Genomic DNA, 27,274 nt, shown 5'->3' on the forward strand with positions numbered 1-27,274 from the left:
TAGAGATCACAAGCATCAAAAAAAAATATCGATTCAAACAATATGGGTGATTATCCAAACAGAGCTGAGCCTCACACCACTCTAGAACAGGAAAGGAAAAGTCCTTTATGTGGGAATCTATGCAGCAGGAAAAAACATGAGTTTTGGAGTCAATGAATGGAGTCAGATCCTAACATTGCTAGTTATTATTCTCTGTGTGACCTTGCCCGATTCATTGCATTCAGCTCCTGTTTTCTCCTCTCTAATGGGGAAGATTGACACGACAGGTTCTTTTCAGCTCAAAATCCTGTAATCCTGTGATGGAAAAAGGATTGGAGCAGGGTAGAAGAGAGGGGTTGAGAGCAGCGCCCCTGCCCTGTCTCCTCTGGTTTAAAGCACTACTAAAGCTTTCTTTATTATCTCCCTAAAGTGAGCTCAGAAAACATCACCTGCCGAACCCACTTCCACAATAGGAAGCAACATCCAGCAAGCTACTCAAGAGTCTCGTGGGAAGGAAAAGGCTTCTCAATAAAGAGACCTTTGTCTGCTTCTCAGGGCAGGATACTTCCCTTCTGCTCTTTTTTCCTTCCTTTGCAGGGAGAGTAAGCCTCCAGGGGGGGTAAATGACCCAACCTAAAGCCCCAGAAAAAGGAAGCTTTTGGGTAAACAGGCATTTAGCTGAGGGCTGGGGGAGTGGGTGGGGTTGCAGTGAGGGAGGGAGCAGAGGGGACCAATAAAATGGAAACCAGCCAGCAACAGATGGGAATTGCCGGCCCTTCCTGAAATTGGCCCAAACATATTTTCTCTATTTTGCCTCCTGACCACTCCCCTGGGCTGGCCATTGCTGAAGTTTTATAAACAGCTTTTCTGTGCCCTGTAAGCCTCAGCCTGGATTCCAGACGCAGAGTGGTGGCTGACATTTCAGGGGTTTGTGGGAACACCGGGCCATAAAAGGACACAAGAATCCCAAGGAAGAATAGTAAGTTGAGGATGATTTGTTTAGAGGGATCTGTGCCGGTGTGTGTTTTTAATGGGGAGGAACATGGGAGGGAGACAGCTTTTTGATACACTGAGAAACGAAGTTGATGTAAGATAATTGCTATCTAACTTTTGAACATTGGGAAAGGGAGAGTGGGGAGACGGCCAAGTTCAAAGGAAGAGCCAACTGGCTCTGGAGTCGAGAAATTGGGTTATGATCCTAGCTCTGTCACTCCTACCTGAGGGTCCATTTAACCTTTTTTGGGGTCTCAGCTTTCCTGTCGATAAAACGAGAGAGTTGGACCATGCAACTTCCCAAATCCCTCCATCTATGGAGCCTTGCAAGGGTTGGCAGGAGAGCAGAAGCAAAGGAATGAAAGAGAAGTCGCTTTTGACTTTGATCCCAAGGTTCAGATAATATTTAATTTCTCTTTAAAGGAAAAATTTTGCACCATTAATAAGGTCCTACTTGAGAGTTCATAGCATGGGTTTAAAATAGGAATTGGGTTTTGACACCGTGAGGGTGTGGGGAGAGCGACAAGGGGAGGAATTGGACGGTTTCTAGTCTTTCTCCTCACCATCGACAGTGAACGTTTGCCAAAGCCCTTCCCTCCACCCCATGCAAAGCTCCCTGAGGTTCAGTGTCCAGCCTTGGGTCCATCCTCAAGGCACTCAAGTCTGGGAAAGGGCTATACCCCAAAAAGGGGAAAACCATACCCCAAGGGGCATGGGTCCTCCACTCAACTAGCTTTTGGCCAAGCAGAAACTTGATCCGACTTAATTGGAACCAGTTGATTCAACGCAAAGATAACTGATTGAAGATTTCCACAGTTACTGTGTTGGGTCTTGGAGTTACAAAAGAGACAGTTTCTGCCTTCACAGAACTTCCATTTTACTGGGAGGTAAATAGAGGCAGGAATGGAGAGGGGAAACCAACATTAATAAAGATAAACATAAAATATATCGGAAATAAACACAATCTAATAGGGAGGCAAAACGCTAACAACTGGGGAATGGATGGAGGTCCTGTGCAGGCTGTAGCGCCAAGTGTGGGACCTAAGAGACGCTAAGCAGTGGAGCTGAGGAGAGAGCCTTTTGGTTGTGAGAAGCCCTGATGCAGAGGGAGCAGGAGCATCCGAGAGCCAGGTTGGCTGAGACGCAGTGGGGGGGATGGCTAGGGGGGAACAATGTGTTCCTTTGGGCAGTGCTCTGAGCGCCAAACGGGGCAGCTGACATTTGTCAGATTAGCCCAGGTGCTCTCAGAGGCTCCTTCTGGGCTGATGTTTCCTGGGCTTCTTCAGCACACCCTGGACATCTCCTTACCGTCCTGTCTCCCCTGCAGGTTCCCCGGCCGTCCTCATGAAGCTTTCGGCCCTCAGCGCCGCCATCCTCCTGGCCACTTGTGTGCCCCGCGCTGCCATGGAGCCGGGCGGGGAGGAGTCTGCCTTGAAGAGGGCAGAGCAGATCACCGACATCCAGAAAAAGGTCAGCGACCTCTGGAACAAGCTCATTTACCTGAAGCCGGTCACTTCCGGCCACGACGAACACACCGTCTACGCCACCTGCCAGGTCAAGCCCTCGTCCACTTTGGAGGCCGGTAAGCCCCAAGTGACAGGGCAGGTGCTCTTCAAACAGCTCTACCCGGACGGGAAGATGGACGTCTTCTTTGATCTGGAGGGGTTTCCGGTGGATACCAGGAACACCTCGGGCAGGGCCATTCACATCCACAAGTTTGGGGACCTGAGCAGCGGCTGCGACGCCACCTCCGGCCATTACAACCCCCACGAGGTGGCCCACCCCCTCCACCCGGGGGACTTTGGGAACTTCCCCGTGAAGGACGGCAAGATCCGCAAGTTCCGCTTCAACGTCTCCGCTTCCCTCTTCGGGCCCTACTCTGTCCTGGGCAGGGCTATCGTGGTCCACGAGCAGGAGGACGACCTGGGCAAAGGCGGCAACAAGGGCAGCCTGGAGCACGGCAACGCCGGGAAGCGCCTGGCCTGCTGCGTCATCGGCATCTGCGGGCCCGAGCTCTGGAACAAGAAGGCCCAGGACAACGCCGCCCGGAAGAAGAGGAGGCGCGCCAGCGAGTGCAAGACTGCCTGAAGCGCAGATCTGGCCAGGCCCTTGTTCCAGGCCCCGCCGGCCCACCGTCCTGGGCCGGCATCCCTGGCAGCTGGTTGGGCTGGGAGGGCCGCCGGGGGCCGGATGGAGCCGCCCTCCCCAGCCCGGCCCCCCAGCCGCTTTGCTTTGGGGGAATTCCACATTCCATGTGTCATGCAATAAAGCAGCTTCAATACACCATTGCATCGTTGTCCCGGGCTTGGGGTTTGGTTTGGTCTGGTTTGTTCTCAAGTCATCCCTGACCAGCACTTTCCTGGAGAATGGGGAGATCCTGATCTTCCCTCCTCAAATCCTCCGGAAGACAGCATTCCCACACAAATTCTCCCCTCCTTCAGAAACTTGAGGGGATTACTACACTGGGTCACTGCACAGATGCCTGAAAAAGCAATGAGAATAGAGGAGGCAATAGTGGGAGGGGGATGCCCACCGAGAACCCCTGGGAAATGGGCACGGGATTTGGAGGCAGAGGTGGTAGTTGTTTTCTGTGGTCCCTTTTGAGGTCTCTTGGCAAAGGCACGGAGTGCTTGGCCATTTCCTTCTCTGGCTTATTTTACAGATAAGAAAATGGAGGCAAACAGGGTGGAGGGGCTTACCCGGGGTCACACAGCTGGGCCCAGATTTGAGCTCTGAAGATGAGACTCCTGCCTCCAGGTCCAGCGTTCCATCCACCACCCACACCCAGCTGCTCCGAAGCAGAGGACTTGGGGGCGAATCTTGGCTCTCCCACTTGTAATGTTGGGCAAGTCTTCTATCTCTGAGACCCATTTTTTTTTTCATTTGTAAAATGAGGGGGTCGAATGAGATGACCTCAGGTCTTTGCCAGATCCAACACCCCGGGGCAGTGAGGTGGTGCTGTGGCTAGAGCACCGACCCTTGAGCACCTTCACGAGTTCCAATCTGGTCTCAGACACTTATTAGCTGTGTGATTTGGGGCACTCACTCAAACCCAATTGCCTCAAAAATAAATAAATCCAATTTCCCGGGTCCCGGGAGATCAGTTGTCAACTCTGGCCTGTGAGCCGCAGGGCCCATTTCACAGATGGCTAAGTGGAAGCACAATGAAGCTTCTAGCTAGGTGGGACAAGAAAGTTTTAGGGGATGGCCAAGAAATAAAGAAGGGGACTCAGAGATGAGGTCAGATGTCAGTGATTATTCACAGATAATGTTGGTTCTCCAGTGATGCAGAAATAACCACAATGTAAGAAACCTGAGTGGGCGCTGATTTGCCTTTGGCTCCTTTACCGGGCAGCTTCCCTGTGCTAAGTTAGACGGCCATCCTGCCAGCATCCTTTGCCTTTAACAAACAGAGAGCCCGCTAATGACCATGTCCCCGGAGCAGGGACGTTTCTCAGGCCTCCCTCACGTGCTCTGGCCCTCCATCCTTGGGAGCTCTTGGCCAACTGAACTCCAGCCAGCAGCCAGTAGTTATTTTTACCTCTGACTTGAACTCAACTTGTTATTTAAAAATGGTTCATAGAACCCAAACAGCGGGGAGGAGGAAGGAGCTTTGCCACGAAGGGAGTTTCCTCCCATCAGACACCTTCCACTGGCTTGTCTGGGGTCCAAGCTGGGGCCCATGTTAGATAGAGAGAAAAACCAGACGCCCAGCAGGGCGGGGTGGATGGCCGGTCCCCACCCCACGACAGTGATACAAAGCAGAGCCAGGGAACACCACATTTCCCAGGCTTCCCTCCTCTTTTGCTGACATCAGGTCAGCTTTGGGTCTCCAAGATCTTTCTTTAGTCCCAGAGGCAATGACGACGGTTGATATTTGGAGAGCACTAGAGTTAGCAAATCTGATTCTGGTTAATTTAATTTGGGAGCTTGGTGCTACTGTGATTTCTGGGCAAGGAAACCGAGACCAAGAGGAGTGAGAAAGCTCCCAGCCCGTGACCCAGGCTGAACTGGGCCCTTCCCGGCTCCAAGCCCAGTGCTCCATCCAAGGGGACACTCCGCTAGCTCTGGAGGTCTCTTAGTCCATGCTAGGTGCTTTTTATAAATATTAGCTCATTTGATCTTCAATAACAGCCAGGTAGGTGCTGTTGTTCTCCTCATGCTACAATTAGAGAAACTGAGGGAAACACAGTTTTAGTGACGTGCCCACAGTCACCCAGCCCAGATGTCCGAGGTTAGATTTGAACTTGGGTCTTTCTGTCTCAGGTTAAGTGTGTGTGTGTGTGTGTGTGTGTGTGTGTGTTTGTGTGTGTGTGTGTATGTGTATGAGTATTTACACACACATTATATCTATCTATATAAAATTTATATTATATATCATTATATATCTTATAACACATTATATATGTGACATAATATAATATATAGTACATTATGTATATAATGTATTATATATGTGTCTATAATACATTATATATACAATGTATATACATTATTATATGCATTATACATACAATGTTTGTACATTATTGTATACATTATACATACAATGTATATACATTATTATATACATTATAATACAATGTATATACATTATTATATGCATTATACATACAATGTATATACATTATTATATGCATTATACATCCAATGTTTGTACATTATTATATACATTATACATACAATGTATATACATTATTATATACATTATACATACGATGCATATACATTATTATATGCATTATACATACAATGTTTATACATTATTATATACATTATACATACAATGTATATACATTATTATATACATTATACATACGATGTATATACATTATTATATGCATTATACATACAATGTTTATACATTATTATATACATTATACATACAATGTATATACATTATTATATACATTATATATAACATACAATATAATAATACTATATACGTGTGCGTGTATGTGCACCTATGTATGGGGAGGGGAGAATGTGGGCGGCAGCCGGACTGAGCCACAGAAAATGCCTGTGACTCAGCGGGCCCAGTTGGTGCCATTTGGCCTGCAGAGGCTGCATGTTCCTCCTCTTCCCTCGGATCCATTTTGTTCCTCTGAGAACATTGGCCCTTCTGGCTTTGGAGCCGGCCTGCTAATCAGTTTGCCCATTTGACTCCCAGGATTTGCATTTGTCACCGGGACTTAAAACACACACTTGTTTTGATTTCTTTTTCTGTAAAATTAGAAGCATTTGATGTAATGACTCTACCTAGACACAGCTGGTAAAGTGAGAATAATGTTCGAGTTTGCACAGTTTAAACACAATGTAGACAATAATTAGAAAAGCTATCTTTAGATGCACAGAATAAGCTATTCTCTGAGCCGCAGTGCATTTTCCTAGTGTGGCTTTTCAGTGCACGGATCCAGAAGTGCAGAAGAAAATAGAAAATCAGCTCGCGTTTTGGTCAATTTGAAAGGAGGCAAAAGACTTCAGGAAATAAAGCGGCCGATTTTAGATCCCAAGCAGTTCGGGGGAATGCATCAAATCTTTCCGTTCTCCGTATTTGTCATGCCGACCATCTGATCAAATCATTTTAGGTGACAGATTGCAACTGATAAATTGCTACAATATGCTGGAAGTAATGCTCGGTCTGTGGTGAGGGTGGAGAGGAAGAATGACGCACGTAATAAAGACAATTAATCATCTATACCCAGGAAAATTACCCCATTTTTATTCCAGGTAACAAAAAATATAGTTATGATGCATGGTGATTAGAGAATCCAATAAAGCCAAGTCTGCAAATAAATAGAACTTCTTTTCTTTAAATAAAACAGAACAGCAGCCGATACAAAAAAAAAAAAAGCCAATTGTTTTAGATTTAATAGATTATCATTGGTCTCTGTGAAGATCCCCCAATATATCCCTGCATTCAGACAGACTAGAGAAAGTCAAACTTTTCAGTATTCTGCAAACTGCCCTGTGCATCCAAAAACCCTCATTTAGGAAAGGAGTGATAAGAAAAATAAGGCAGCCCATCGAAATCTATCATTTTAAATTGCCTTCATGCCGTACTAAGATTTTTTTCTTTTTTTGGATCAGCTGTAACGTTGAGAGAGGGGACCTTCTTCTCATTGTTTTCTCCTTCTCTCTCATTTCTAATTAGATTCACCCCTGGTCTCCCAAACCTCTCTCTCTGATCTTTGGGATCGTCTTTGTCCGACAATTGGTTGCAGGAATGAAAAGCACCTGGAGATCCGCATGTACCTCAAAGTGGGGTGACTTTGGGGAGTCTCAAAATGTCGCCTCCGCCTTTGGGCTGCCCACTGAGCTCTCCCACCCGGGCCCTTTCATCTTTAAGAGTGAAAAGAGGAGGGAGGAAAAGCTGACTCGGCAGGGCTCAGAAGAGAGGCAGAAATAAATCCTGATATAACAGCTACCTTTCTGGAGGGGAGGTCTATCCCCACCCCTCACACAGTGATATAAGGTAGAGCAATAAAATGGCCAAACGCACCCATCATTCCTTCCCTTCTCCTGACTCATCCATTCAGCAAGAAGCTTTTTTAGTCCCAGGGGGATTGAGGAGGAGGATGGTGATAGTTAACGTTCATCGAGCACTTTAAGGGTTACCGGATATTATGAGAGACATCAAAAAAGAGAGACATTAATTCAGAATCTAAGGGAGAAGAATAAAGCTCATTGGAGAGCCCACTTCAGTAAGAGAACCAGCTAGCTGGCTTTGGATTGCCAAGGGGAAGAAAATGGCTCTCTCTCCCAAAAGCTACTTCCTTAATGACACTGAAATTCTGTGAATAAGGGACAGAGCTTTCCTCTCCACTTTTGGGGAACACTGCGCATTATATTCATGCTAAAGTGTAAATGATTGCTTTGGGACTTTTTTTCCCCAAGGACTTTGGAAAATGGGGTGTTCATTGGACACCTGAAGAGCAGGGGAGAGTGGGAGGAATAAAGTCACTCCTTCACCATCTCGCCCAAGGCTGGCTCTGGGAAAAGGTAGCTAAAACTACCTGCCTGGCACTGAGCTGAATGCCACCGGGTGCCTCCTGGCTAGAGAAAGCCTCAGGGAATACTTGGTAGAGGCAAGGAAGGATTTGGTGGGGAAAGGAGGATGGTGTGGGGGTGGGTTTGGGGGTGAGAAATCCCTTCCCCCCCTTTTAAAGGAAAGGATGAATTTTCTCAGGGCTTAATTAAAGAACCACAAATTCCCCCAGATGCTTGCATGTGGAATTCGTGCCCATAGGTTGCCAGGGGTCGGGCAGTTTTTACTAGAAGTGGCAGTTTCAGTTGCAAGTTTCCATGCACGCCCTGTTCCACATTCTGCCCGGATGGTACGGAAAGCCAGGCAGCAAACCCCACAGAGCTAGGGCCACCTTCCTCCCCTTCCTCCCCACATGGCCAAGAAGCCCACATGGCTTCTTACCTATGGGGCAGGGCTTCCTCCCCACAGGGTCGGGGCCACCTTCCTCCCCCCCCCCGACCCCGGGGCCAGGACCACCTTCCTTCCCACGGGGCCAAGGCAACCTCCCTCCCCACATCACCAGGGCCATCTTCCTGACAAAAGTGGGTCAGAATGCAGCTGGGTGGTAAGACCAAGCAGGGACATTAGTCTTAAAAAATCAAAAAAAGCATCAATAACCAGGAAACTTGCAATATTTTGATTTTTTAGCCAAAAGTGTTACACAGGCTGGATCCAACAGAGCAGTGTGGCGGGGTTTTAGATCAGCTTTAAAAGTGGCTAAAAAGCCCAAATGGAAACAATCTGAATCTTCTCTTTTACTGTCTAGGAACCAGAAAACCAAGGTGGGGCTGGGGAGGGGAGACGGGTACTAATATTGTCATGGCGAATCGCCCAACGGGCACCATGTGGCCAAGGTCAGTGGAACGCCGCGGCCTTCTTGAGCCTGTTCACCAGCGGGGGCTTCTCCCACTTGGGATTCCTCTCGGCCTCCCTGACTGGGGTGCAAATGTGCCGGAGTAGATGATAAACTCTGTTTTCTAGGAGTTTATAAATGGCCTGTAAAGATGTGCACCTGGCAGACTGTGTCAAAACCGGAGCTTGGGCTAGGGGAGATTTTTCTTTTTATTATTATTTTATTAAATTTGGCTCTGCTTTCCTCCAGTGCCTTTAAAGTGCTACTTGGGAGAGCTGAACATTTGCAGGCAGTTAAGGCCGGGTCCAGCAGGAAAATTACCTCTGTGGCTGCTGGCCCACACAGGCTCTGCAGCTGCAGAGGCAAATTCCCTCCCTGGGAAGTCGTCTGGATGGGGCCCAGTGGGTGAGGTGGGAGGCCGTGCGGGTGGGGGCTGCTCTCCCCTCCAGTGGCCGTACTGCCCGAGCCTCGGCCCAGCTGGGATCGGCAACCTTGCAGCCGGCGGGAGTGGAGGCAGGGAGTCCCTGAGCAGACTCTAATTGCACCTTTTTTACTGAAAAATTAGGACTCCCCCCAAAAAAGCCAAAAAAAAAAAGAAAATCCACCTTTTCATGGGAAATGCTAAAACGCCTCAAATCTAACCCTTATCACTGCTCATAAAAGGGGCCAGGTGAGGAGTAAGCACTAGAGGGCTTTAGTTTGGTACCCTATGGGTCTCCCCACAGTTCGGGGAGTAGACGGGATGGATGGCACTGTGACAGCTGTGTCCAGGACCTGGAACTGGGCCTGAGGTCAGCCCCTCTGTCCCTGCAAAGGCAGACACGGGAATCAGGCTGACCACTGAGCCACAGAACCACCGGTTTCGCTGCCGACATCACAAACAATCTGCCTGTTCTTCTTTTAGCTGGGTTAGGAGGAAGTTTCTGTAAAAACATAACCGCCAAGGGAGCCCCTCTTGCTCATGCACACTCTGGACAGGTTCTTGGGGGACTCGCTGACTTTCAGATGAACTTTCAGCTTCCTGGGGAATATAAACTGGCCTTGAGCCACAGGAGTTCACACTGTGGCCCACTTCCCCATCCAGGCCATCCTAAGCAGATGCTGTCTCTTCCATCCAGGGCCTTCCTAGAAAGCCTGGACCTTATCCTGGAGACGCCTCTCTTCCTCCCAGACCTCAGGCATCTGTATCCACGGGCTCCTAAGCAGACTCCTACCTTCCAGGAGTGGAAATGGAAGGAACTGGGGTGGTCACGGCCCCTGCCCGCCCACCATTTTACAGATAAGGAAAAGCGAAGTGGTTTGTTTCACAATGACACAGCTTTGCTCGTTTTTTCCCAACAAACAAAAAGGATGCGATGGAGAAGTTTGAAAGGTGAGAATCATTTTCCCGGCTCTACCTTTGACTTTACTTCCCTCCCGGGACTATCAATGCACCCACCGTCCGTGAGGATACTTATTTACCTGCCCCGCTGGCACCCCAACGTGGGTCTGACTTTGGAAGGGGAAAACAAGCCCGCAGGGCCCCTCTCCTCCCGCCATCCCCAGCTGCGACACAGCGCCATGGGCGCCGTGCCAGGAGCATCCATGTGGAGGAGACCCAACAAGGCCCTGACATGACAAAGTGTCTCGGTGGGCCCTTCGGACCCATTATGCTCAATTATGTCTCTCTTCCCAACAGCCTTAATCATTACAAATACCGGGGACCTGATTAAAAAGCCCATCAGTTTCAAGCTCTTCCCATAATTTTGATCGACAACATTAAACGTTAATAGAAAAACATCTTATCTCTAATAAAACAAATGCCGACACGAAGACGGATGGGAAAAAGCAGCCATATGGCGCGCACTATTTTCAGTGCCTGCCCGTGTTCACAGCAGTACATCTTCAGTAGTAAGAGATGACGGTGAGAAGATTGAGGGCCCGCATTTAATAAATCAAACTGTTCTGTCATCAAAATACCTACAATTTGCAACAGGATCAGAGGATTTTCCGAGTCCCAGACTCGAGAGTATTTGAGGAGAGTTCATTCGAACGGGTTGTTCTGTGGCTTAATTCTTGCCGTCCCCAGCGCCTTCTGCGTGTTACACTTTCCGATCCCTTTACCCTTCATGTCTTCACAATGCCTGAGCAGCTCCCCTCCGGGATACCTTTCTCCTCTTCCAGGTCACAGCCTTCAGTGACTCGCTCCTTCCCCAAACCCAAGGACTCACCGGAACCAAAGGGATCGGGGCTGGACAGAGGAGACTCCACGTGGGCCATCCCCCTGCTCTGGGCCGGGTCTGTCCCTTTCCTCAGCTCCTCTTGGGAACTCCCTTTTCTGGTCCCTTCCAGTTCTTCAGCTGCCTGTTCCTCTGTCAGTTTAATTATTTCACTTCCAAGCCTGTTTATTTCTTCTTCCTCAGAAGGTAACTGGGGTAATGAGGGATGAAAGTGCTTGCATTGGTTCCCGTAGTTGGGCTTGGCTGGGGAATTGTCAGAGAGCTGGGCTGCAGCCTCCTTAGGAGCTGTCAATGCCACAGGAACAGAAGAACTTTCATCTCTTTGCTTCTGCTCCCCTGAAAACAGAAGTAGGACAGCATCAAACTGCTGCAAGAAAATAAATTTTTATTTCCCCACACACACGCCTTTAGATTTGTGTCTACTGTGTGATTTAAAAAAAAAAATCTAGTCTCTCCTGTCATAGGACCTTTGAAAAGGGAAAACTGGGATGGAAGGGCATGGAAGGTAGGATGCAGAAGCTAAAGGGAAGACTGGCATTTAAGGGGAGAAAATGCTTCAGTGATTAGAGATACACAGTTATTAATAGAGGAAAGGAAACATTTGGGCTTCTGCCCATAATGCAATTCAGGATTTTAAGTTAATTCCAGGTTTCCCACTCATCCCCATTAAATTTCTAAATTCATGACAGAGGTTTTGCCCCAACCTAATGCATAGAGCTAATCTCATTCCGATCTCAAACGGCTGAACTAGCCACCATCAAGAGCAATGGAGTCGTGGAAAGGATCCCAGAGGCAACAATGGTCAAGGAGACTTGGGATTTCCTTCAAGCTTTGGCCTCCAACCAGCAGTAGGAGAGATGATAGGCGAGTTATTGCCTTTTCTGGTTTTTGGCCCGAGAAAGGGGAACTCATCTCCATCTCAGAGATCATAGAATCCTGGCAACTCTTGGCAGTTTTTCTTACTGCTCTGGGTTGCAATTTTTTGGTCTGTAAAAGGAGGCAGATATACAAAAGTCCCGTTTAGCTTATATTTGGTCATCCTGTAGAGCTGGAAGGAGATCAACTAATCCCATACCCAAAGGGATGTGCATTCCCCAAAGTTACTTATGTATTAAACAGCTGAGCCAAGATTTGAATCCACATCTTGGTTATTTGGGCTATAAGTGTACATTATAGGATGTAGGGTGAAGGCAAGAGGAATGGAGGATTTAGAGTCAGAAAACTTGGCTTGTGGTGTCCAATTTGATAGGTGTAAAGTAACCTAGAGGGCAGAGAGGTACTGGTCCTGGAAACAGAAGACCTGGTTTTGAATCCCATCCCCAGGTACATTATCTGTGTGACTTTCATCACATCACTTAACCAATCAGCCTCAGTTTTCTCATTTATAAAATACAAGCACTGGCATCCATCAATGGCTTCCTTCTGGTTTTAGCTCTATGGTCCTTTGATTTTCTGAGGGATGGTGCTTAGCATCCCTGGGTCTCAGTTTCCCTTTCTGTAAAATGAGGTTAGATGGTCTCTCATGGTCTAACTCTTAATATAATACCCCCTATGATTCTAAATTCAGAACTTTTCTCATGACATTAAGATATCTTCTTTCCTAGCTCTAAATTTCCATGAATTCCCAGCCATTGGGACAGGCTCTTCTCTTAAGTCTCTCATGTCACCATATTTGGTCACTCCTATATCTTTAATCATTTTCTATTATAGCAACCTACATACACATCTAATATTCTTTTTTACTTAACCCAGAAGCCTCCTCCTCCTCCTCCACTCCCCACCCCGTACTAGACAGCACCTTAAGGTTAGGTGCCATATTTTTTTTAAATCTTAGTTTACCTTGATGTAATAAATATTTCTTTATTAAATAGACTATAGTAAAAAAAAATCCCTAGAAACACAGCAGATATTCATCAATTGGAAAATGGCTGAATAAATTATAGCATATGAATCTAATAGATAATTCCCAGGTAAGTCAATTTCTTCTATCCATGTAGGCTAACAGAGGCAGGACATGGATCCAGAGTGGTCAGAATGTGTTAGAAGCAGGACCAGAACCCAGCTTTTCCTGACTCTGAGGCAGGTTCTGTAGTCACGACACCATGACTGATAACGAACATGATAAAGTCAGAGAAACACTGAAAGAGTTGTATGAAGAGCAAAGAAAGCAAAACAAGGAGAATGATATGCAGCAATATAAGTGAAACTAAAACTAAAAACATGGAAATTATGATTAAACACGATGGCCAATCTTAGTTCAAGAAGGCCAATAATGAAACAACTATCCTTTCTTCCTGCATGTGAACTAGTGGTTGATTACAGGAGAGAAATATTCCCAAGCACTCGGGTATCACTGCTGTACCAGTTGATTTCACTTAGTTCTTTTTCTTTGTTATAATAAGGAATTACTGGAATGGGATTGAGTTGCAAGACAAATTAACAAAAAACTCAGAAGACATAAATAAAGCATTTAAGCAACACTAAAAAATGGCATTACACTGAAATGATTTTTCTTAATTGGTCCTGGCATTGAACAGGAGACCCCCAGTTTTCTTCAGTGTTAATTGTTGCTTTTAATCCTAGGACCAAGCAGGGATAAGTCATTAGAATGAACTCAGGAGGTCTCGTGGATGTCTTGGGACTGAGTGGTTGGTGTTGAGCCAAATTGGTATCTTCCCATGGGGGGAATTTCCATCGATCAAGAATCTGAGTTCTAATTCTACATCTCTGCCTAAAAACCTATGTGACTTTGGACAAATCTCTTCTCTGCTCTCCAAGACTCCTCTATCACCTTCATCTATAAAATAAGAAGAAGGGTTTAAAGGCTATTATTCCTTCTACCTCTAAATCTATGACCGAATGGCTAAATAACCTCTAAGGTTAATTCTCAGTAGTGAACAGTGTGCAGGACTTGGATTCAGAAAGACCTGGATTCAAAAATTAGCTTTGTGATCATAGAAAAGTCATTCAACTTCTCTGAGCCTCAGTTTTCTTGTCTGTAAAATAGGAAGGATTAGAGTACAATTATAGGGTTATTGTGAGAGTTCCTTGTAAGGAGAGAATATTTCATTCTTTGTACTTTTATCCTCCTATCTGGCATACAGTAGGCACTTAACAAATGCTTATAGAATGACAATGAATGAAACCGTCTTGAAAGGCCTTTTAAAAACACTGCACTGATATTACCTTCTATTAGTATATGACCCTAGAATTCTAAATGGTTTTCTACATTAACAATCTCTACACACTATAATATTAGTGTATTATTGCAGATGGAGAAATAGTATAACTCACATTGATTCCAATCCACCACAAAAGAAGATAAGAACAAATGTAAAATACTGATAAAGTAAGATTAGCTTTTATCCTCTAATAAGGGATTTTGTTTTTATCTCTATTAAAAAAAGATTCAAGATAGAGAGTTACAGTGAAAGGGGCTCTGGGATTGGAGTCCAAAAACCTGGGATTGGATTAGACAATGAGATTTATTTTCTGTGCAATGGATGCTGGGAAAGTCCTTAATTTCCTGAGTAATGAGTTTGCTACTCCACAAATGAAGAAGATGGACTAGCTGTTGCCAGAGGTACCTTTGGACTGTTCGAGTCTATTTTGCATTCTAAAGGGGAATTATCCCAAAGCACTTGGCCTGAAGCTTGCTTTTCCTCCATCACATTCACCTTTGGATCATGTTTGTATCTGCATCATCACCCAACCTCCCCACCCGGCTATCCCAGGAAAGCAAAAACCAGGTCACTTTTTCATGTTATATCCCCAGTGAGAGCTGTGCATCACGTAGGTACTTTGCAGGTATTTGTTGTACCGAGTTAAAAGGACAGGTTTCAACCCATTGAAATTCACTGGTTAAAGTAAATTTAAACTTACTTAAGGATAGAAGGCTTTTTGTGCACAGCTGAAGAATGGGGCCATCGAGCTTGCTCCTACTGTAAAGATTATTCCTAATGCTCTTCCTCTTTTGTAATTCAGGGTTTCATACTGACTTAGATCATCTGTCCAAGGAAAATCCCAAGTTGCTTCCATGGAATTTCTGGCAGTGATGCTGCTGGATAAAGGGTGGAGCTCTAAGTTCTCCAGAAATCCATCTGTAGCATGGGAGTGATGGGGATCACCTGCCAAAATGGCCTGAATCTAAGTTCACCCTTGAAATAAGATCTCTTTGAAAGGAAGAAGTATATGCATGTGAATATATGCACAGGTGTGTCTATACTGGTTATAAACCATCTTCTGATTTTATATATGTCAGATAGGAGGGAAATTGGGGATCTCTGCTTCGTTATTGGTCTTGTTTTTCCACACCCAAAAGGGAAAATCTCTTAGTGATACTACAGAAAACCAAAGAAAATAGTGAGTTTGGAGAAAATCAAGAGAGTTTGGAAATCACTTGGGCAGCCTCATTTGCAGAGAGTAAATTATGGTACTTTCTGAGGTTAAACTTTTCACTAACGTGAGGTGAATAAACTCCTCCTGGAAATTACTCTTCTGAAATTACTTCTTCCAAGACACTTAATAGTATATCCCAGTGCCCTGGAAAAATTAATTAACCTTACAAGTTAAAGCCTAACCCCTAAACCGTTTACAATGTGTTTTTACTGTGTGTCAGATTAATCTTCTCTTCTTAATTTACATCTGAGTGAGGGTGGTCTAAATTACACTTAGACCCTTTGGTCCCTGCTGTACCACGGGTGCCATCTTTCCAGACCTGCTTTCCTCTCTACTGAGTAGGATGAATCTCCTTAAAATGGCAAGCCCTTGAGATCACCATGTGGAACAATTTTTCTTTCGGGCAAATGCCGCAGTCCTAAAAGGAGGTCAAAAGAAAGTCACTCTTGGGGAACGAGCACCAGCCCAACCCCATTTTGGAGCCCTAGTGAAGATTTAACCTACTGTGAGAAAAAGCTAACCTTCCACATTCCTCCCCCTCATGGCCCAAGTGGAGGGCTTCTAAAGCCTTGTGACCCCAGTGAAATCTTCCAATCAAGGGTCGATCCTGAGCAGATATGACATAGAAACAGCGGGGAGGTTTGAGACCCTTTCTTTTGCCATTGTGGAAATCGTCAAAATGTATTTTCCAATCCTTATCTGGGGTAAGACAAAAGGAAAGGCCCTGGAAATTTTACAGTGACTGAGATACAGCAAAGCAGCTTGGCTTATTTGCAGAAAGCAGTAAAACCGTCCAATGATTCGGTAACTTGGGAAGCTCGATTCTTCTTAAGCTTCTGTATTTTTCTTTTTTGTCGAAAAAAAAAAAGCACAAATTGTTGCTACTCCCATGAAAGAGAATTTCTAAGCTGGCCAACAATGGAAAAAACACATTATCATTAATAATAGTAATCATTCGGTGGATTATTAGCAATAATGCAGGGAATTACTACCATTGATAATTATTAATAATAATATACATCATGCTAATACAACTAATGATGATGTAATCAATTGCTATAAAGAAACCCGGCCATTGAAAAGGAAAAAATAAAACTCACGCTCCGACAAACTCAGAGGCAGAAGCACTCGGCCCACTGGGATGTGGATTGCCCATTCTTTCCAGTGACCAGAAAGGGATGGTTATCCTCTTTTGTTTACTGGTCTTTGTTGGACTTGGTCCCACAAAATGGGCGCGATTTGCTTTTGGTCTCATTTAATCACACACACAAGTGGCGCTGAAGCTGACAGAACAGTGTGCTTGTTACCATGACCGGCCACAATGGATGGGTTCTGGGACAATGAGGGCTAATGATGGAGCTTTAGAAGCTCTCATTTGGAATCAGATGATTACTTAAGCCTCCCTTGTGAAAATAACACCAGACACTCGGCTTTTCCATTGCAGCTTCCGAGGCTCCATCTCAGAGTCTCTGCCTGGGAAGAGGACAAAAAGAGAGGGGGCAGCTCCTGACACGGATGATGGCTGCTGCTTTACAAAGACATCCATCCATCAATCAATAAGCACTTATTAAGCACCTACTAAGTCTCGGTCTGGCCCTGGAGACAAGACAAAAGAAGAGTACGAGACAATCAAAGGAATAATCCCTGCTCTGAAGGAGCTCTGGGTGTGTTGGGGAGATGATATTCACTGAAAATATTTACAGGATAAATATACATGTAAAATATGAAAAATTAGAAGGTTATCAGGGAGAAAGAGCATGAAGAATTGATGTTTGGTTTGAAAAAAATGGGGAAATCTGTGATGCTAATGTGAGGGGGGGAGTATGTTCTAGGGATAGGGGCAGCCCCTCCAGAAGGTTGGAGATGAGACATGGGGGGCTGGATGAGGAACACAGAAATCCAGTCCAGTTTCTGCTTTTCCAGATGCCTGGAGATTCTTCTCTTAGGACTGCACAGTCAGTCCACCTGATCTTCAGATCATAGGACACATGGGGAACTGGGAATGAGGGGCGGGGGCAATGGGAGCCCAGCTGAAGCCCAACTCTGAAATCCTCTGGTCTGTAATTAGGTAATCTTTCTTCTAGATCCTCTGCCACAATGGGTTCATAGATATTAGGCTAAAAGAGACCTTAAAAGTCATCTAGTCGGACCCCCCTCATTTTCCAGATAAGAAAGCCAAGGACCATAGCAGTTAAATGACTTGCCCAATATCCCGTTTTCCATGTTCTTCCTCCTGAAGTGCAGGACACACACACACACACACACACACACACACACACACACACACAATCTTACAAAGTCACATTGAATACTGTGTGCAAGGGGATGGACTAACTCATTCCTGTTATGACCCAGTAAATCAAACTTTTATGTTGCAATATTGTGCCTCACAAACTTGATGCTTAGAACAACTTCCCAGGTCTCAAATTAGGAGGCTAAGTGAGAATCCAGAGCCCTTTCCCAGCTATTCAAGATACTTCATTCAATTCAATAAGTACTTATTGAGGGCCCACTTTGTATTCACTAGGTCTACTGTGGTGGGCATTTTGGAAGACAGAAGAGGGTAAGATCCAGTCCCTACACTTGAAGATCTTCTAGTTCATTCATTCATTCACTCGTCCATCCATTCATCCATCTATCCAATATCTATCCATCCAATATTTATTGCATGCTTGATGTGATGGCAGTATGATATAGCTAGAAGCAAGACAACTAGGTTTAACTCTTGGCTCCCACGCTAGTTGTGAGACTACAGAAAAATCACTGAAACTCAGTTTCCTCAATCATAAAATAGGGATGATAAAATTTTGTTCTTTCAATTTTACCCAATTGTGAGGAATGCTCTTTGTAAACTTTAAAGCACTGTTGTGTTATTGTCGTTATTATTATTGTTACCACCATAAATAAACATCAAGGCCATAGGAGATCAAAGTGGAATGTCATAGGAATTTAGGAGAGTGATCATTTCTCATGAGGGTAAACAAGGAAGACTTTGGGGAGGAGGTGATAATGGCATTCAAGGAAGAGGAAAATTTCATCAAGGGGAGACAGGGAGGGCATTTCTGCTGAAAAAAATTGTGTCCTTAATCTAAATGGGAAGGGTAGAAGTTGTAAGATGTGGTCAATTAGATTAGGGCTTTATAAGAGAGAAGTGACTTTGAGAATGGCGGGGTGATACCATTGACAAAAAGAAGAAAGTCTCGGGGAGTATTTGGATCTGGGGGAGAGGGATGGAAATGGAAATTTAAAGGCTAATTGGAATACCCAGACAGAGATATCCAAAAGATAAGAAATGAAGGGCTACAAGTTGGAAAAGAGATTGGAGATAGAAATAAAGTACAGACTTAGAAGTATCCATGTCAAGGAGAAACAAAGTTATAGGAGCAAATGTGATCTCTGAGACAGAAAACTAAGCAGAGAGTTGAGGAGAGAACTTGGGGGAAATGTTTAAGGGGCAAAGGACTCAGCAGAAGGGACAGATGGGTTAGTCAAAGATAGAAGAAGAGAAACAGACCAGGAAAGTACTGTCTATCTCCCAGCCCTAACTATAATCCTCTTTGTTCCCAATAACTTTCACATGTGAAGCCTTTGAGTTATAGAAGACAATATATGAAGCAAGAAGAGTGGTACGGTCCACGAGTTACAAGAAGACTTCAGAGAAAGTAAACATCATTGTGTACTCACCATTTTTAGTGTATGTTTTGTTTTCTTCTCGCTGATCTATGAATTTCAGCAATGGGGATCTTGACCTTTGTAGGACTGGAAGAGGAGAATCATTGAAAGTTATGGTGTCCTTGCCTCCTGGAAAAGGAGAAAAACAAACAATGCACATTGACAGGGCTGATTTTGCACTTAAAACTACATGATCAACTGGCTATTTGGACTGAATAGTTTACTTTTTTTTTATTTAGGACTTGAAGATGGAGACATGATATAGTTAACTGACCATGAAGTACAAGACAAAACTGCCAGCCATAAACATCTACCTTGTCATGGGGTTCTATAAAAAGGCAGTGTGGTGTCATGGAAAGAGCAGTGGGTATTAATTAAGGCAGAAGAATACCAAGACTGAATCTTGGCTCTATCACTGACTAGATGAGATAATCTGGGAAAGTCATTTAATCCCTATGAAATTCTCTGCAAAATGAACATGATCACACTTGCCCTACCTCCATCTCAGGCTTCTAGGGAGGATTAATGAGATAGAAATGAAAGCTTGTAAAAAAAATAAATAAATAAATGGAAAGAATATTAGAGTCAGTGGACCTAGGCTGAATTTCAGGTTTTGCCATTTATGAACCAGGAGCAGGTCACCTGATTTCTTTCTGTCTCAGTTTCCTTATGCATTAAATGGATGACAATAACAACAACAAAAATAACTGCTATTTATATAGCACTTTAAAATTTGCAAAGTGTTTTACAATAAAATGTCCCATTTGAACCTCAGAACAACCAACACCCTTACAAAACCTTATGGAAACTGTGAACCCAATTGATCTGCCACTCATTATTTTTATGGCTGACAATCTTCCGTCTCTTGTTTCTTTACCCCTTCCTGTATTAATCACCTTCAGTCCTTGTGAATCAAAGTATTTTCTTTCTCCATCGGCCATTCTTTCCCTCCACCGTATCTCATCTTTCTTCTATCCTTTCGACCGTGCCCTCTGGAACTCTTTCCTTAATGAATAAACTTACATTGATCTTGGATCTCTTTGCTTCACAGTTCTAGCAGCCTTCACTGAAAGCTGGGTACATAAAAAGTCCCAGCTACATCACATGAGTCACGACACTCCTAAGGGTTATGACCAGGTGAATTTCAAGATAGAGCTAAGAGGGATGGCTCTAAAGAACCTCAGTTACCCTGAATGCTTGATGCATCGTCTTGCTGTGTTAATGCAAAGTAAACTTCCTTCTTTGTTAAGTCTCCAGTGATTGTTAAATGTTTCATTCCAACACTGGACCTGAACTAAGAGGAAGCTGGCATTAGTCTGACCCTTATGACACTCAGCCTCTTAAATCCCATGACCTGGTCCTTTATTCCATCTCTGGTGCACATGGGGATGGTCCCACTCTGGAACTTACCACTATCCACAGGTATTCCACTCTTTCACTCAGGGACCAGGACATTCTTCTCTTACTATTTACTATCTCCTCTTAAAATTCCATCCTTCTCCTTCACCAAGATCTCCAATCCATCCATCTTCTCAGTACTTTTTCAGGCCATTCCTCCTGCTCTGATTTTACCTCCTCCTTTGGAGTCTCAATACCATAGCTAGAAATTTCAACTTTATATTCTCCTCTGCCCTTGAATCCCTCACACCCTTGCTCTAATACTGCTCATCTCTTGCTAAATCCCAGCCCTGAATTACTCCCTTCATTTCTGTGGCCCTTTTCGGGGTGCTGTGGGAGCTAGAGAGAGTTACACAATTGTTCTGAGTAGGTACATTATAAATCCATATTATCCAACTTCAGAGCAGTCCTTTTAATCCTCCCTAATTTATTCCATACCTCAGAAGCTATTGTAAAACTTTTTTCTTCACTAGGAGTCTCATGCCTCTCCTTTCCCCTTTTCTCTCCTCAATTGAAGATCTCGCTTTTTCACTTAACAGAAAATTGAGGCCATTCAGCTTTAGGTCCCTCTTCTCGCATTCTCATTATCCCATAATCTTTTTGATTCCATCCCTTTTCCCTAGTCTCTGATAATGAGGTGGCCCGTTCCTTATACCAAAACCAACTCAATTTATGTCCTTGATCCTCTCTCCTCCCATATTCTCCAGCAGATTGCAACCTCAATCATCCTCCCACTCATCTTCAACTGGTTCCTTCTCTACCACTTTCAAATATGCTCAAGTGTCCCCCAATCTTAAAAATCCTTCAGTAGATCTGATAATCCATACAAACTGCTGTCATTTGTTTCCTTTCCCTTTTTTTACAAAAATCCTAGAAAAAGGTGTTGATTCATTGTCTTCACTTAGTCTCTTCTCACTCAATCCTTACCCCTTTACTAGCTATCTGACTTCTGACCTCATTACTTAACTGAAACTGCTCTCTCTAAAACTGCCAAATAGTTTCTTAATCCAAAGACATTTTCTAAGGTGGTCTCCTTACCCTAACTGCTGCATTTCATCTTGCTGACTTCCTTCTCTTCCTAAATATTCCGTCCTGGCTAAGGTTGGTTTTTTTTTTTTTTACTCTTTCTTCTTTCTTCTGGTTCTTTTTTTTCTCCCTGATTTCCTCTCATCTCTTTCCCTGGTTCATCAAACACATCATTTCCTCTAACTGTGGGTATACTCCAAGGTTCTCTCCTCCTATTTCTCTACATACATGCTCTCAGCAATTTTTTTAGCTCCCAAGGATCTAATTATCATCTCTATGGAGAATGAATAAAGCATTTATTAAGTGCTTACTATTTGCAAGGCACTGTCCTAAGCCTTGGACACAAATCAAGAAGTCTCAAAGAACTCACATTTTAATGGGAAAGGCAATACATATGCAAGATATCAGCTGCCAAATTATATGGAAAAGTCTCATGGTTTCAATGTAAAATGGCAAAATGATACAAATGCCTCTTCTTTCAACTGATAAAATCATCTCCATTTCTGATGTTGGACAACTAAGTCAGTGTCAAAAACTGGTGACAAGACTCTGGGTCTTCAGTGCTTATGACCATAGCACCTGTAGGAGCAATTGCCCAACTTTTATCTCCACAGACCCACAAGAGTCCCACAGATTGATATATTTAGCTCTAGTCTTTGCCCCGAGCTTCAGCCTCAAATGAGCAACTGCATGGCATTTGGACAACATGTCAAACTAGGGGTAACTAGCTGTATAGCGGATGGAGCACCTGGCTTGGAGTCAGGAAGAATAAGTAGAAATCCAGCTTCAGATACTTGCTTAGCTGTACGATCCTGCGTCAGTCACAGAATCCCAATTAACCTCAGTTTCTCATCTGTAAAATAGGGTCACACTGGTGAAGGAAATGGCTGACCACTCTAGCATCTTTGCCAAGAAAACCCCATGGGCAAATTCTATGGGGTCAGATCAAGCAATTAGATTCTTCATTCCCTCTTACCACACAGACCCAATCAGTTGCTCTGTCATTTCTGCCTCCATCACACCTCACAGATCCGAACTCTTCTATGTTGCCGGTTGCCACTTTTGTTTAAACCCTAATAACCTCTTGCCCAGATTATTGTGACAACCTCCAAACTGGCTTCCCTGTTTCATGGCTCTGCCCATTCTCAAACACTGCTCCTAAAAAGACTTCCCTTAAACTCAGAGCTGATCTTGTCTTTTCTCTATTTAACCAGGTGGTTTCCTATGGTTTCGAGAATAAAACATAAATTCTTTTAGTTTTTAAAACCCCTTAATTATCTAGCCCCAGTCTCTCTCTCCAGTCTCCTTGAACACTCCTTCACTCCAGGCCATACAGCCTGGCTTCTCTGCAAACCTGTCACACCACTTCTCTATGTCTTGCACTATCCTTTCCCATCATCTTAAATTCAGTTCTGTCACCTCCTTTCCGTCACTTCCCTCCCTCCCTTAAGCAACCACTTCTCCATGAAGCTTTTCCCTGTCATTTCAACCACTAATCTCCTCCCTCCCAAATTACTATGCATTTATTTGAATTTATTATATACATATTTACATGTAAACTAGTTGTCTCCCATATTAGAATGCAAATTCCTCGTGAGTGGAAGTTGCTTCTTTTTTTGTATTTGTATTCCCTAAGGCCTACCACGGTCCTGGCACATAGCAGATGCTTAAGAAATGATTGTTGTTTGATTGCATTTCAATGATAATGTCATCATCCTTGCCATTACTGGGCCTGCTGGCCTGCTTCTCACTCGAGTCCATGTGTTCCAAGAAATTCATCAACCAGGGGATTTCCTTGAATTCTCCTATCAGTGAATGGAACGTGTGGACAGTCCATTGGTTGTTACCCATTCTTGCTACATGACCGGCCCAGCCCTTTTGTTTTGTTTTGTTTTGCTTGTTTTTCTGGTGCCGTCCTTCAGACTTGAAGGGAAGACTAATACGATTATCTTTATTATACAGATTAAGGATCTGAGAAACAGAGAGACTAAGTGGTTGGCTAATAGCCACGAAGCAGAATTATAAGATCATCTCTCTAGAGCTAGAAAGGCTCTATTACACTCCATCTAATTCAACCCCATTGTCTTACAGATGACAATACTTTATCTTCCAGAGTTTAAGTAACTTATCCAAATTCACACAGTTAAGAGTGGGACTTGAACCCAGCTCTTCCCCTATCCCACACCTTAGATGATCTCTAAGATTCCTCCTGACAAAATGGCTGCATTTTTAGGTTTTTTTTTTCTTTTGCTTGTTTTATTCTGAATTTAAGAAATAAAACAAGTATTTCCATATCACAGTCAAATAAAAAAATGATTATACATGAAACTGTAAATCTATTATGTGCAACTTGCTATTCCTTTTAAGAATAAGATAAAGTTATCATATAACTTTCTTTTTTTTTTTTTTTCCAAAAAGAGATAGTAAGAGACACCACATTTAAAATAACTCTAGTCAGTATAAAATCTGGAAGTATATCTGCCTTCCAAAAAATCCCAGGACCTAGAGGAATAAAATTGTAAAACAATTTTTATACAAATAAAACCAGATTTAAATAATTAGGGAAATATTAATTATTCATGGGTAGGCAGGGCCAATATGATCATTTGAATTAAACTAATGTATATATTCAAGACCTATACAATTAAAAGAGTTTGCTGCTTCATTTGTAAGAAGCCTAGCTGCTGTGATCTGGGTCAAATCAGACAATTTTAAATATCGGGATAAAGCTTGGAGGACTTCTTTTGATCACACTTCCAAGTCGAACGAGTTGTGGTCATGATAAACCCAGGTTTTCCTTACACTTAAAACAGATTCCCTCAGGAGAAATTTCATACCCAGAGGGTGTATAGAAGAGGTCAAAGAATTACAAAATTTAGTCTAGAGCCACAATTACTCAAGTGGAAGGTGCAACCAGAATCCACAGTCCAGAAAAATGAGCATAGAACCTGCACACACGTGTGACATGTGCCCACTCAGATTTCTACCCCAAGGAAGTCTAGTACTGAGGAAGGAGAACACAATGTAATGAAAAGAATATTAGATTTAGGACCAGGTGGTTCAGACATTTGCCAGTTAGGTAACCTAGAAGAAGTCACTTCAGTCCTATGAGACTCAGTTTCCTCCTCTGTACAATAGGGATAATAATTACTTTTCTTCCCTACTTTATAGAGTTCTTACAAGGAAAATGTTTTGCCCATCTTAAATCTCCATAGAAACGTGAATTGTTACAAGCAAGTCTGACTTGTTGGCGAGTCGGAACGTTTGCTCCTGCTCTGGATGGGTGAGCGAACGGTCACAGTGTATTGGCTGCCTCTTGTCTGCTGCATCCTCCCAGGGCCACCCCACAACACGGCCCCTCCTAATGACCCAGCTCTGCAGACAGTCATCCTAAAGAGGCCCAGAACAGCCACTCCTTAGATTTTATGAGATGTTGTGACAAGGGAAGGACTCCAGAGGAGTCCCTGACAGCAGTTCTTTACCTGCAAGTATTTATTTTTTCATGTCTAAAATAGAACTAATACCACTGCCTGGTCTACCTCGAGGGTTCATTTTCAGGAAAACTGTAAAATGCAAAGCACGTCAGGTATACCTAGTGATGGCTATTGATGCCAGAAGCTGCCCAAATATGCTGTCTCCCAGGTCTCTCTGTATTCTAACCAGCTCTCGGTCATTTTGCCTTTCTGAGCTTCCATTTTCTTATCTGTAAGATGGAGCTAATAATACCATCTACCTCACAGGGTTGTCATGAGGAAAGGGCACTTTAAAGAGCACCATGAATGGGTCCTTATTATAAATTCGAGTTTACAATTGCCCAAATTGCCAACATAATCAATTGTCCCTACTTAAATGCATCCTCCACCTGTGAGAAGGAAGATGAGTATTGTTAAATGAGATTGGACTATAAACTCCTAGAGGTCAATTGCTTTTGTTTCTCTCCACAAGGGCTGAAGCTAGGCGTTCTTGAGTGTGCCAGGAGACTGAATCTTTGGCCCTCAAACAATACTGGCAAGACTGTCATACGTTATGGCTTTAACTCTTAGCACGACTAGGCTAGCAGAACCCAAGCTTGCGGGGCCCTCTCCCTGGCCTTGGTCCCCATAACTCTATCTGTGACTTCCTGTGTAGAGGGAACACTCAATAACCCAACTCTGTTTTTTTCCCCAATATTGGTCCAGGTTACTCATATTTAAAAGGAATGGTTGGGAACGTTATTTCCTAACAAGTACTAGTGATACTGGCTTCCTGTCTGTTCCACAAATAAGACACTCCATCTCTTGATTCCATTTTCTCTGGCTATCACCCATACCTGGAAAACTCTGCCTCCTTTGTTCTAACTACTGACCTTCCTGGATTTCTTTAAATTCCAATAAAATCCTACCTTCTATAGGAAGTGTCTCTCCCCCAATACCTACTAATTCCAGTGCTTTCTCTCTTTTAATTATTTCCTAATAATACTGTGTATACCTTGCTTTGTCTATATTGGCATGTAATCATCCCTCATAAGATTATAAATTCCTGGAGGGAAGAAAATAGTAGATGCTTAATAAATAAATAAAAAATAAAACTAACTAACTAAATAAAAATAAATAAATAATTGATTGACTAGATGATCTCTAAAGTTCTTTCTGATCTAAAGCCTATGAATTCACATAACCAAAAATTCTTTTTTTGTTTTCTTGGTCAATCACTCTGAATCTCCAAGTCACCCTAGTATTTTTCTACCTAAAAGCTTTCCTGGAGCTACAAAATCCTTATATCTCATGATGAGATTAGTTTTCCTAATGCATATGGCAGACTGTCAACAATTTCATAAAGCCTATCATAGAAAGCTCAAACTTAAAAGTCCTCAGTTGGTCACTGAAGATCCTCTAGGATCCAACTCCAACCCACTTTACTCTATCTAAACTGTGATATTCACCATTTACTAAACATATGTTTGTTCTTTTGGGTTTTAATCATGATCCTGTGCTCTCCCCAGTGACACCTTTACTCATACCTTCATTGAAATCCTACTTCAATTCCTGGCTCAAATGCTATCTGCTCTATGATACTCTCGTGGCTAAAAGAGGTTTCTATAGATTGCCATGAAAGCATCGTGTCTGGCACAGAGTAACCACTTGTTAACTGATTAATTTTCCCTCATCTGATTTTATAGCACACTGTACTCTCAGAGATACTTTTTGTATAGATTTATTTGTGTATAATTTCTTATTTTTTCTTATTCAATTTTTAGTTCTTTGAAAGCAAAGACTCTGTCTTACCCATCACTCCTGTTTCCATAACTGTTAGAACTTATTCTGGTGTCTTATTTTGGTGTTGATGATCCAAGTTAGGCCATCATGAAAAAAGGTTCTGCTGAACAGCTAAACTGGAAAAAGTTTGCTCATGTTCTCAGCAACAGTATGTGTCTACTACCCAAGGACCAGTCTAGCGAGGTTTGGAGAAGCTCATTAGCAGAAAGTTAGTCTCTAGGGGATGAATTCTTTGATGGTGGTGTCCATGTGAAACAGAAAAAAAATTTAAATGGGTTCCCAGAGATTAAAATGGGCTCTTATTAACTGTCCATAGTAAGCACTTAAAGGTGTATCACATGAATGTATAAATGAAAGAGTGAGGAAATGAATAATTGTATTAATTAATGCTGAAAGAGGTATCAGATGTATCACTGGGACACTCTATTGGTTCCTTTGCTTTGCTGAAAAGGGT

General features: G+C 43.4%; 2 protein-coding genes across 5 annotated transcripts in view; one reads left to right on the plus strand and one right to left on the minus strand.

Annotated features, from left to right (window-relative positions):
* The first annotated feature begins 767 nt into the window (after positions 1-767).
* Positions 768-3,255, plus strand: SOD3 (superoxide dismutase 3). The gene is made up of 2 exons (XM_051967317.1): positions 768-958; positions 2,300-3,255. The coding sequence occupies exon 2, from the start codon at positions 2,317-2,319 to the stop codon at positions 3,058-3,060; it is 744 nt and encodes a 247-aa protein (XP_051823277.1). The 5' UTR covers positions 768-958; positions 2,300-2,316; the 3' UTR covers positions 3,061-3,255.
* A 3,415-nt stretch (positions 3,256-6,670) lies between these two features.
* Positions 6,671-27,274, minus strand: part of CCDC149 (coiled-coil domain containing 149) — a 132,132-nt gene continuing 111,528 nt past the window's right edge. For all 4 annotated transcript variants that reach the window (XM_051963898.1, XM_051963899.1, XM_051963897.1 and 1 more), the window contains 2 exons: positions 19,154-19,270; positions 6,671-11,407 (listed from right to left, as the gene is read on the minus strand). In XM_051963898.1, the coding sequence (XP_051819858.1) occupies positions 10,959-11,407; positions 19,154-19,270 (566 nt within the window). In that variant the 3' untranslated portion in view covers positions 6,671-10,958. The remainder of the gene's footprint in view (positions 11,408-19,153; positions 19,271-27,274) is intronic.

This window comes from Antechinus flavipes, chromosome 6 (assembly GCF_016432865.1).
Source record: "Antechinus flavipes isolate AdamAnt ecotype Samford, QLD, Australia chromosome 6, AdamAnt_v2, whole genome shotgun sequence".
Lineage (NCBI taxonomy): Eukaryota > Metazoa > Chordata > Mammalia > Dasyuromorphia > Dasyuridae > Antechinus > Antechinus flavipes.